The sequence below is a fragment of the Podarcis bocagei genome (assembly GCF_964188305.1).
Source record: "Podarcis bocagei genome assembly, chromosome: 2".
NCBI lineage: Eukaryota > Metazoa > Chordata > Lepidosauria > Squamata > Lacertidae > Podarcis > Podarcis bocagei.
Window position 1 is genome coordinate 68,658,905 of NC_138126.1, and position 12,934 is coordinate 68,671,838.

General features: G+C 45.0%; 1 protein-coding gene across 1 annotated transcript in view; it reads left to right on the plus strand.

Moving 5' to 3' along the window:
- Nucleotides 1-12,934, plus strand: part of FAT2 (FAT atypical cadherin 2) — a 105,616-nt gene that overhangs the window by 48,131 nt on the left and 44,551 nt on the right. Inside the window, exons 4-6 of the mRNA XM_081181101.1 lie at nucleotides 6,058-6,119; nucleotides 9,712-10,023; nucleotides 10,783-10,993. Coding sequence (XP_081037227.1) covers nucleotides 6,058-6,119; nucleotides 9,712-10,023; nucleotides 10,783-10,993 — 585 coding nt within the window. The remainder of the gene's footprint in view (nucleotides 1-6,057; nucleotides 6,120-9,711; nucleotides 10,024-10,782; nucleotides 10,994-12,934) is intronic.

The following is a 12,934-nucleotide window of genomic DNA, read 5'->3' on the forward strand; positions in this document are numbered from 1 at the left end:
AAGCCCATAGGAAATTCGTTTTGCGAAGCACCTCCAAAACGGAAAACCCTTTCATCTAGCGGGTTTTCCGTCTTGCGAGGCATTCGTCTTGCGGGGCACCACTGTAACAAATTTTCTTCCTTTTTTATATATTTTTAATATCTCATACCAGCAGTCCAGCAGAGTAAAAATTATTAGTTCTTTGCTTTTGTGTCATCTACTGCATTATTCTTCATCACAGCTCATATGATACCAGTTTTAGGATTCCTGTCCCTTGTGCTGTCTCCCTGTCCTGTGAAGCTTCCTTTTTTACTTTTATTTATTATTACATTTCTATTCCACCTTTCTTACAAGGAGCTCAAGCTGTTGTATATAGTTCTCCCTCTGGTGCATAATACGCTGAGAGACAGCAAATAGTTAAAGGTCTTGTTGCAATTCCTTAAACTATTGCCACGGGAATTGGGATGAGAACCCTTTCAATCGGTGTTGTGATGTTTTGTTTTGTTTTGTTTTTCCAAATGTGAATGAGGGGAAAGTGGCAATTTCTTATTGCTCTGTTAGTTTATTTTAAAGCTTACTCACAAGTAAATGAGGTCATAAAATATAGGAGGAACACTCAGCTTCTGCAGAGCACCAAAACCGCAGTGAGTCACTTTTCGTATTACCACACAAATCTGTCTCTACCTGCCCATTCTCCTCTTAATGGAGAATTTGCCTTTAGTTCTGCTATCAAAACCAGGATCCTTCTGGTGAGCTCCCCATCCCCCACTGGGGAAGCCATGAGTGTGCCATGTGAGTCAAATGCTGTGGGTTTTCTTGCCATAATTAGCAGCCTCAATTGATATGGTTCATGGGTGGGGAAGCCCATTATGTTATGGACCTTGAGTCACACAGTCAGTTGATTTGTTTAGAATATTTATAAACCTCCCTTCACTGAAGTTGGTTTCAGGTTAGTTTCCAGGATTAAAAATATCAAAATGCAAGAAACCGTAGAGTACAAACAAGATTTGGAGCCTTTGTGCCAGGTGAGGACATTCAATATATGGGATGCCAAGCCTGAAAGGGCCTTCTTTCTAGTTGTTACCTGCTTCACTTATAACAGAGAAAAAGGAAAAGCCTCAGCTGTTGGTTTTAGATGGTGGGGAGGGTAATATGGAATAAGATGCCTGGCCAGGAGGTTGGGACATGGCTGGCATCAGGGGGTTGGCTCCCTCAAACAGTTGTAAGGCCCACAGCTCAGTGAAGTTCCTCACTGCCTGCCCATCCTGCCCAGCCTAGTGAAGAAGTTGGGGTGAAGAGAAGGAGGAACAGCAGTAAGTGCCCCCACCATTTCCTTGAGTTCCTCAGTTGGTCCTAGAGTGAGAGAAGACAGGCTGCTGTAGCAATGAGGACAAAAGCTCACTGAGGACCAGAACACTGGTATGGGAGGGCATTGATAGCATCACATCTAATTTGCCCTTCAGTGTGTGGACTGAATACGTGTAGGAAGAGGTGGAGTTGTTGCCAGGATGCCAGCCTCCTCCTCACCTGTGTGTGCTCACACTGCACACTTAGAACATCTGTAAGGGGCAGCTGTCAACAAGCACCTCCGCACGGTGCGTTCATTCTCTGATCTGCATGAGTCATCCTGGCTCCATATGTAGGACCCAATTTTGCAAAGACCTTTGGGCTGCACTTCAGAGACCACATGCTTAAGTGCTTTGCCCGAAGCTTTCTTCATGGCCGCGAAGAGGAATGCAAACATTCCTTTATAGTTTCGTTGTTGCCCTTGGGATCTTCTGCTCATGCTTAGATGTAAGGATGAAATAAACAAACAGCAGCCCAGACGTGGGCTCTATGCAGAGTCCATTAAATTCGTCTTGTTGTAACACATTGTGTTCTTTGGTTTTAAACATAGTTTATAAGCCAAATATCCATAATCCCTCAGAGGGAGAAAGTAATGAACAAGTAATGACTGCTAACTGAAGCCCTGTTCCAAATACTTACATCACAATCCCTGGAGCTGGATAGCACGTCCTGTTTTCCCATGGAATCGTCTTCTGCCTATAGCTGCTCAGCGCAACTTGCAACCTGCCAAACCAAAACCCAACTCACGTGTCTTGTATTGCTGTCGCTAGTCAATCCCATGCCTTTTGTAGTCCCAGAGAAACAGTAATAACAAGATATAAAGCCTCTTGTAGGCTATACTATACATGACAGGTGGACTGTGCTCAGTTTGGTGGGTCACAGGCTGCATAGGCCAGGCCTGTATAGAAGTTATGATGAACTGGAATCTATGAACCAAAGGGCTAGGAGCCATGTTGGCTATGTGCTCCCTCTAGCGTTGGAGGCAGATTCCCACTGAATAGTGTCAGGATGCTGTCAGCAGCTCCTGGCTGGTTGCCCAGGAAAGTATAAAGACAAGGGAAGGTTTCTTACCGTCCTTTTTTATTCGATATTTACAGAGAGAGGCTATAGAACCCAGCCTCTTGGATAATGGTGATGTCCCGAGTGAATCTCCACCCCCATGTCTCCCATTTTCTCATTTGTCACTTCTATGGGTGCTGCTATGTGCCCTCTGTCTTTGAGCTCGTTGCTCTCCTACTTTTAAGGCTCTCCAGGTTCTGAGAGATGGAGGGTCTGGGAGGCTTTCCAATGACACCGTGTCCATCAGCTGTTGCTCCACTTTCTCTCCCCCCCCCTCCTCCTCTCCCATTATTTCCTAATTCCCTACCCTCATCTGCCTCTGAGCTGTGACTTCCCGGAAACCACTGTTGTAAATCTGTACTGTCTTCCTCTTCCTCCTCCCTGGGAGAGGGTCAGGATGGGGAGGCAAATGAGGGTAAAATTCCTCCTCTGCCCAGTCCCTGACAAATAGCAGTTGTCACTGGGAATCACAAGCAAGTTCTGTTGCACTTAAGTCCTGCTTCTCATGGATTGGCCATTGTGAGAACAGGGCACTGGAGTCTATGATCATTATTATACAAGATTATGGACCACTTCACAGCATAAAGCCATCAAAGTGGTATCCAAGATCAGAAGAGAATAAAGCGCGGAAACACAAGCTCTAAGAACAATAAAACCATCCATACAAGCCCTACAAATGAATTTAATTGGCAATAAAATTAATATTCCATCAATGGCTGGGTTACGCCTCAGGGAAAGCCTTCCTAAACAAACATGTATTCAGTAGTCATTTAAACTTGATGGGCCTTTGGTCTTATCAAGCAGGGCTCATCCTAGGTTCTTTAGGTGAGTATTAGAGTGTTTAGAGCTCCATTTAGGTTACTAGGAGGGGGTTGGGGAGGGCAGGCCTCCTGCACTTCTAATACCTGTATTTGTGTAGTGGAGTAACAATATGTCATCATGGGTAAAATTGGATTTGAAGACTGGTCTGTTGGGTTAAAGTGCAATATTTTATCCTCAAGACTTGGGTCCAGTGCCAGCATACTGCATGTTGTTGACTGAAGTGGAACCCAAATGGCATCCCCTTTGGTAGGTCCAATACTTTACAGTGTGTTGCGGCATCGTTCAGGCACTGATTCCTGCCTTCATCCCCCCCTCTCCCCATTTCCATGGTGCCATCTGATATGGTGCAATTCACTCTGATATGTAGGAGGGCTGACACTGTTTAGATCATGCATCCTGAGATAAAAAGAAATCCCTCCTCACTTTAATTCCTGTTTCCTGCCCCTGCAACATTGTTCCCCCACCAGCTATAAATGACAGCAGATTAGCAGAGGCTGCCATCGAAATAATGGATTGTGGCAACACATTGTTTACAACTTGTCTCTTCACCTTTAGAGGAATATTTCCCCATAGCAGGTAAATGAAGCGAGAGATTGGATCAGTGAACAATTGGTCTAGAGTTAACCTCTTGCCTTAAGGTGATTCAGAGGCATGATGCCAGTGACCAAACTAGAGAGAACAGAAGTATATAGAGGGAGCAAGGATCAACAGACGTTGTCTGGTTTTCTAGTAAAACTACGTACTTGCTCTAGGACATGGATGGGGAAATTGTGGTCCTCCACAGGCTGTTGGACTGCAACTCCCATAATTAGGATGCTGTTATATCCTTAGGGCAGATCAGTCCTGGAAGTCTGAGGGAAGGATAATGCCACTGATGCTAAGGAAATTATAGTAATCTCAAAGGATAATAAAGTTTAAATCCTGTCAATCCTACCTTTTTGGCTGATCAGTTACCAGTAAGTAAGGATGAGGTAGAAATTGGATTACCTTTGCATTTATAGGCAATCCTGCTTAATTTGCGCTTTCTGAAACAATACGTGAAATTTCCCTTGAAATGCTTGTTTCTCTGAATTCTTCAATGCTGTTCTTCAGCCAAATCAAGTATGCATTAAAAGGCATGCACTAGTGAAAAGAACATCTGAAAATGAAGTATAGAAGGTGAAATTTTGTGCTACAAAAATGTGTTCATTAGAAATTTGTTCTAAAATGCTGAATGGTCACGAGAATTTTTTAAAACCCACCAACTTTTGTAGAGAGTAAGAGTTGGACAAAGAGGAAACTGGAAGAATCGGAAGTTGGCGGACTCACCCATCCCTAGCAGTAGGCATGTTGATCTGTCTTTCCGTCACCCTTGGGTCTTATCTCCTATCTGTTAGCTTGCTCATGTCAGCTTCCTCTAAAATACAGCATCGGCTGGGTTTTTTCCATGTAGCCTACTTCATTTGCGAAAGCTGAACAACAACCATGACATTTCCCAGAGCTTCTTGCAGCTGAAGATAACAAGATATGCTGCTAACCATACATGCATACATCAGGAAAGATTGAAATCTACAGCCTTCAAAATGGAGCTGATGTTTTTGCAATATGAAGTGCGTCTCAGAATGTGCATTCAACAACACCTGCCCTAGCCTTGTTGGCATTGTTTTCAATGTAGGGACCCTAGGACTGAGGAGGTACAAGTGTAACAAGAAAGAAGGAAGCATAGTTCAAAATGCTGGCTTACGATTTTTTAAAATTATTATTATTAATCCTTAATTAAGGGTGTAGGTGGTAGTATCACCGCTATAGGAGGCTGTTGCCCCCTCCACCACATGTGGCGGCAACCAGAGGATAGACCTTTTCTGTGGTAGCCCCTGACTGTGGAATGTTCTCACCAGGGAAGCTCATGGCTATGTTCTACCTCAAAGGCTGTATGCCTCCAAATACCAGCACCCTGAAGCTAGATGAATGAGAGGACTGACTTAGCTGCTTAAGTTTCTGTGCCCCACTGAGAGCTCTCTCAGTCCTCCAGAAACCCAGCCAGATGGGCAGGGCAGGGGCACCTTACCCATAGAGGCTAGTGGCGCGGGGCGCCAGGGCGCCAAGTTCTGGAGGGTGCCAGGGAAGAGGCAGAGGCTGGATGCGGCGCCTCCCGGCATCAGCTCGGCGCCCTTGCCCGCCTCAGCCATGCCGCGCTGAAGCAGGGCCGTGCCTGGAGCCTCCATCTGCAGTGGCCGCCACGGCATGAAGCATCCAGCTGAGCCGGGAAGCGGCACGTCCAGCCCCCGCTTCTTCCCCACCGGAGGAGCCGCCCTCCAGCCACTGCCCGCCTCCTCCAGCCCTGCTGGCAGTGCCACCCTCCCTAAAAAATTGGGAAATGGCACCAGAGGGAGCTTTGCACCACGGCACCGGATATGCTTAAGACGGCCCTGGGGCAAGGTAGAAATAATAATTAATAAATAAACAAATAATAAATTAATTATAATTAGTAGTATTAGTATTAGTATTAGTATTAGTATTAGTATTAGTATTAGTATTATCCTTCGACTCTGAAGCCTGATATGGCATCTCCAGAGGTGGAGGGCCTCAAATATTGCATTATTCGGTGAGATGAATGGGAAAACTTGTTGGAAGTGCCAGGGAATGAAATAAATCATTTTGGTTAATATAAGAAGTATGGAAAACTTCCATGGTTGGGAGGCAGGAAGTGTTTTTTTTAAAAAAAAACTATCAGCTTCTTTTGCTTGTGGCATAGATTTGCTTCAGGGCAGCACCACCTTTAGAATCAGGTCACGTTGGCATGGCAGGTGAGCGAGGCACAGCAGCCCATGGGCTCTTGGAACTGATCGTGGTCTTTTTCTCTCACGGCAGGCCTGATTTATACCACATCTCGGCAGCTCGATCGCGAATACAGGGCTGAGCATATCTTAGAGGTGAGTGATGACGAAAGTTGTAATTACTTTTATTTACTTGAAAGTAGTGTGTGTTGTTTTTTTAAGTCCTCAAAGAACATTTCCTTGCAAGTCAGAGCACACCAAAGAGGAGGACTCATTCCATCAGTTCCAAATTGCTCAGGAAGATAATTGCTTGTTCTGCATTTTTGTGGGTTTGCCCCCAGTGCCAGCCTCCCTAATACCTCCTGGCTTAGCTTCTTAACTGAAAGGCTGCAAAAGGAATCTTGCTGCTAAGCCCTTGCAGAGTAAAGGGGGGGGGCAAGTGGTTTCCTGCCCCTTTTGACAAAATGGACACTTAGGGGATTTCATTACTGCATCGTACTGAAATGCAGTCTCCGAGCTAAGAGGTAGTAGGTGGCAGGTTCTGAGGCCTTCATAGGAGATGTTCTACACCAGTGGTGTCCAAACTTTTTTCAAAGCGGGCCAGATTTGATGAAGTGAAGGGCCTTGAGGGTTGACCAAAAGGCTGACCAAAGTTGGCTTTTTTTTAAGGATTCAAGTTGTTTTTTTAGGGTTGAAGTTGTTGAGGTTTTGCTAAGGATTGAAGTTGTTGAGGTTTTTTTTAGGATTTTACTCCGTGAAAGAAACTGCTGGATTAAACTGATCGGCCAGGCTGCATTAGGCCCCTGAAACAGACTTTGGACATGCCTGTTCTAGACTACATCAGTCTCAGACAGGGAGAAGGGAGGAATTTGACTCCACTTGCATATAAAGGAAAATTTATCCAATCTACACTTTCCAAAACAATGAGCAAACTGAAACACAGGCACCCTTCAAAATTCACACTCTGCTCTGGAAAAGTAATGGTACAAAAATGCACAAATTAGGGTAAAGTGTACATAAAAATGCATGTACAGTGGTGCCTCGCAAGACGAAAAGAATCCGTTCTGTGATTCTCTTCGTCTAGCGGTTTTTTCGTCTTGCGAAGCAAGCCCATTGACGGATTAGTGGATTAGCGCTATTAGCGGCTTTTAGCGGCTTTTAGCGGCTTATCGGATCAGCTGATAAGCGGCTTAGCGGCTTAGAAAACGGGGGGGGGAGGAAAAAAACCTGCAGGAACTCGCAAGACATTTTCATCTTGCGAAGCAAGCCCATAGGAGATTCGTTTTGCGAAGCACCTCCAAAACGGAAAACTCTTTCTTCTAGCGAGTTTTCCGTCTTGCGAGGCATTCGTCTTGCGGGGCACCACTGTATTAGTGGAATATATTTCTTTAGCTTTGCAAAAAAATGTATTTATTCAACAAAATTATGTGAAAATGTGTATATTAAGAGAAATGCACACTAGAATGCTGAATCTTCGTTGACTTTAATAAAAAATAATATCACAGACTGATGTGGATGTCTGGGAACTGCTCTTAAGGTTGGGAAAATGAGAAACAGAAAAAACAAAATGGACATTTTCACCCATCCTTAGTATCAGCCAGTATGGCCAAGTGTGGTTAAGGATAATAGAAGTTGTAGTCAAAAATTCCTAGAGGGCCCTGGTTTGGAGAAGGCTGGTTTTAGTGTAAGGACTATATTTTCAGTCAGGGGTGTCTACCGGCTATAACCTGAAGATGCTGAGGATTGAACCTGTGACCTTCTGCATGCAAGGTGTACCACTGGGTTTTAGCCCATCCTCCAAAAGAAACATAAAAAGCTGCCTTAAAAACAAAGTCAGATCACTGGGTCATGTAATGCAGTTTTGTCCATGCTAACTGACAGTGGCTCTTCAGATGCAGATGCTGTACCACCAAGCTATGGCCATTCCTCTAACCACTGTGCTGCAGTCAAACACATTCTGAGAAAATAGCTCATACCAAAATTCATGGGTGCTGGTAGGAACAATGCATTTCAATAAATGTAGCACATATTCAGATTGCCAACTTTTGAAGAGTTGTCTCTGTCAGAAGGTGGAGTACAGAAGCACTTTCAGAAGCAAGTACAGACTTGGAGCCCTTTAGCAGTTTTTGTTGGGTCTGGAGCGGAGGTTGGATAGATCCCAGCACACAACATAAGATGCCCCTCATCCTTTCTTTCTCTTTGCCTTTCTACCAAATAACTCCAAAGAAAGCAGGGGGAATTCAGACAGATTGTTCCCCATCACCACCACCCTTTTCCCATCTGGCCAGTTGGCATTCTTAGAATCATAGAGTTGGAATAGACCACAAGGGCCATCGAGTCCAACCCCCTGCCAAGCAGGAAACACCATCAGAGCACTCCTGACATATGGTTGTCAAGCCTCTGCTTAAAGACCTCCAAAGAAGGAGACTCCACCACACTCCTTGGCAGCAAATTCCACTGTCGAACAGCTCTTACTGTCAGGAAGTTTTTCCGAATGCTTAGGTGGAATCTTCTTTCTTGTAGTTTGGATCCATTGCTCCGTGTCCGCTTCTCTGGAGCAGCAGAAAACAACCTTTCTCCCTCCTCTATGTGACATCCTTTTATATATTTGAACATGGCTATCATATCACCCCTTAACCTCCTCTTCTCCAGGCTAAACATGCCCAGCTCCCTTAGCCGTTCCTCATAAGGCATCGTTTCCAGGCCTTTGACCATTTTGGTTGCCCTCCTCTGGACACGTTCCAGTTTGTCAGTGTCCTTCTTGAATTGTGGTGCCCAGAACTGGACACAGTACTCCAGGTGAGGTCTGACCAGAGCAGAATACAGTGGAACTATTACTTCCCTTGATCTAGATGCTATACTCCTATTGATGCAGCCCAGAATTAGTTTAAACTTACTAGCTCCTGGCTGCTGCCTGAGAGAATCTGCTCCATTTTGCAGGCTAGCTTCTACAAACAGCAGCTCTTTCAAATGAGCTATATTCAGCTTGCTCAAAGATTCATTATTGGTAAGAGTCAATGCAAAAGAGAATGCTTTGTATTGGACAGCATCTCTGAGATGACACCTTCATGAGTGGTCTCTGGTTTTTGATTCACTAATATCTCTCCACCTAACACATGCACACCAAACTGTTTGGGTTGCCGTTCAGTGTTGTGCATGCAGAAAGTCCTCGCATCTCCACTTTCTGAAACCGGGTTGAACCACTCCCAGTCTATATAGACAGCACCGAGTTAGATGAACCAATGGTCTGACTCAATGTAAGGCAGCTTCTGTAAGGTTGTACCCAACCTTGCATGATGGGTCTTCTCCTCACGCAGCAGGACTTCCTGTTCCTCTCCTCTCCTTTCATGCTCCAAAAGGGTCCCCCAATGCTCTGGAGCAGATTTTGAGGGTACACAGGGGGCTCGAGGGGAAGCAGGGGCAGGTTCCATTGAGCAAGCAGAAGTCTGTTGCCTGAATGTGACAGCAGCATTGGATAAAACCCTTAACCCTCAATGTAGGCAAACCACACATTGTAACACTTCAACCACTCCCAGAAGACTTTGTCAGATATTAGGAGATCCTCCAAATGTTGCTGGACTACAACTCTCATCATCCCAGAGCATTGGTTATGCTTACAGGCATCCTGCAACATCTGGAGGACCTTGGGTCTTCTCCTCTGCCATAGCAGGGAAACATCTGGGTTTCATGAGCATTAACTGTTTTCTCGAGGCTTCAGATCTGATACTCTGTTGGCTTTTCCTTATAGGTCTCTGTTTCAGACAATGGGGATCCAACTCTGAAATCCACCAGTAGAGTTGTAATCCACATCACAGATGTCAATGATAATCCTCCCACGTTTTCCGAGAAGTTCTTCATGGTTAATCTACCACAGAAAACGGGATCTGAGACTCCTTTGCCAGTCTACAGGATGATTGCCACAGATCGGGATGAGGGACTGAATTGCCAAGTCACTTACAGCCTTGAAGAAAACAGTGACGGAGTCTTCAGCATCCACCCAGTGACAGGCATGGTCTTCTCCAAAAAGGCTTTTCCTGTCCAGGAGTACAACATATTGACGGTGAGTGAGATATAGGAAGTTAAGGAGGATGGAGGCAGACAGTAGTTTTTTGCTTGAGTATTTAAGAGCCTTGTAGTCAAAGAGGGTATTCAGGTTGTTGTTGTCTCATTGGTATATTGCCCTTCATTCATAGATCTCAGGGCAACATAATTACATCAAGAACCTGTGAAACCTATTTAGCCCAAACCTGCCATGAAACAACAGCAACACGTATGTTGCAGAAGACAAAATACTCCATCACCTTCTTCAGTTTGCATGGGTAGTCCAAGAGCAGTTTGGTGGGTCATCATTGGACGCCAGTTACTGGGGAGGAGTAGCAAGACAGGGTTGCTATTTTCAATCCTTCCTTGTGAACTTCCTGGAGGCATCTTGGCTGACCACTGTGGGCAGCAGGACACTTGACTAGATGGTCAGGTCCAGCAGGGGTCTCCTTATTTTCCTCTGTATGTTGAGCAACAAGCTCTGCAGGCTTGACTTGACAAAAGTCAGCAGCTTTACATTTGCCAAAGAAATCCTATCGAACTCTTGTATTGCATGAACCCTGCTAAGTTAACAGGGGCAAGCAAATGGATGCCATCCAGGTGTACACTTTACCTACCAGCTGAAGGAAGGCAAAGGCAACTGCAGGCTGCCCACTTTGTGGTGCTTCTGGCAATAGAACCATGAAAGGCTGATGTCCTGTCCTATTAGGCTCACTCGGAACATTGGCAAAAGCAACTTTGGTTTCCACTGCATGTAAGCTGGTGTCTCTCTTGTCAGGTCAAGGCTACTGATGGTGGGAGCCCCCCACTCTCTTCCAGCGTGAGGCTGCATGTCAACTGGATCCCTAAGCCCCTCCCGTCCTCAGAGCCTCTGACTTTTGATGAGCCTCATTTCAACTTTGCTGTCATGGAAACAGACCCAGTGAACCACATGGTGGGAGTGATCAGCGTGGAGGCTGGGCTCGGCCAACTCTGGTTTAATATCACAGGTGAGTGGCATGCGGCTGGGAAATGAGCTCTGAGGGTGACTCTGGGCTGACAAAACGCTGCCTCGGTTCCCCAGATATTTGGCACGCACATGCCCCGAGCGAACAAAGGCTGTTTATTTTAGATGGCAGGCACATTAGAGTCAAGGCCTTGGCGCTGGCAAGGAGCAGCATGGAGGCTGACTCAAGCAGTTGTCCCACATAAAGCATTGTGCAGGTCTTGCGTTACCTACCCATCGCACTTTGCAAAATGGCATTTCTGGCACTCTCCCAACCTTAAATGAAAATTCTTGTGTTGCAAACGGGCAAAAACACATCTTTGCAGCTCACAGGAAATATGTGGTAATCATAACTATTCCCCACAGCAATAAAAACAAACCAACAGGAGAGAGAGAGAGAGAGAAACCACAAGGGGTTTTGAAAGTCTTTAAATGTTAAGTTGGTAGGGAGCTGCTATGAATGCTCAGCAATTCCCTTGATAAAAATCTATTATGTTTTATTCCTATTCTTCTCTATTTTCCCCCATTATTAGGAAATGCCCTATGCTTTCATTATGTAGAAGGATGTCTAAAGATACAAATCTCATCTGTATATTTTTGCAAGAGTTAAGAGTGACCCATTCTAGTTAGATATTCCAGTGTAATGATCAATGCATTTTTGTTTTTGTTGGAGATATGGACCTCACTGGGATTAATAATTGGGACACGAGTGGGTGTCCACTGTGGTCCTACTTCCATCTTCAAGAACTCATGGTTCTGAAGGGGGCTTACCTTTTTCATAGTATATTGCAACATCTGTAAGATGTTCCCCAGGCTCATGTAGGTTTTCATGCACATTTAATGGTAGAATTTCAGGAATGCATAGATTTTTGAAATAATTCTTAGGTGCCAAGATCATTTCATTTGTATCCTGCACATCTGACTGATCTTTGATGTATCTTTCAGCTGTACTGATCTGTGAGTGCGTAATTCTTATTTCCTGGCATTACATTGCAGACTTAAGGTTTAGTTTGGGGCTTTTTGTTTGTTTGTTTTTGTTTTGCCTCTGTTGAGTGAAGCCATTCCCGAAGGCAGATAGTTTGCAGACCTGCAAGAATTGTCCTTCTCAGGGCACCTCCAAGGAATGCTTCTGTGCCTGGTGCAGTTGGGCATGGATAATAGAGTACAAATACAATGAAGGCAGGACAAGAATCAACACAGTACAGAATTGACAATGCTTAAGGAAAGTTTACTTTTGTGTGGGACAGTCTGCCCGCATTGTGTCCCCTTGCAGGTATTTTCTTTGGAATTTAATCTCAGTATTTATCTATTCTCCTAAATCAGACACTGTTTACAATATGGGACCTCCTTCACGCAGTGAGTCTGGGTAATCCTTTGCCCTGAATCATTACCTTGTTTGGCTGGCATACTCAAGCTAGTGTTGGCGGAGTTTCCTTTTCTATTTTAGAAATTGTGTTTTACACCCCTCCATTCCCCAAGAAGCTCAGGTTGGGATGGCATACATGATATGTAGCTCTCTCTTTTTATCTACACAACAGTTCTGTGAGAAGGAAACAGAATGCAGCCTTCTGCTTTAGGCAGTGGAAAAAGTGGTATATGGGGCTCCTCTGTAGGGATGGGGAATCAACAACATCTGGAGGACCTTTAGTTCCCCAGCCATGGTCTGTTTCTGCAACTGTCCAATTAGCATTATAGAATCGTAGAACTGGAAGGGACCACAAGATTCATCTAGTCCAACCCCTTGCAGTGCAGGATTTTTTTGCCCAGCGTGGGGCTCAAACCCATGATCCTGTGTCTCATGCACTCTCAACTGAGCTATCCCCGGATGACTAGGCTTCCCCAGAAAGTGTGGACTTTCCCTAGTGTCACAGCAGAGGACATTGCGAGTTCACACATAGAGCTGCCCTTGAGTTCCAAAGCCAAAAGTTTCTCTTGGCGCTATAAC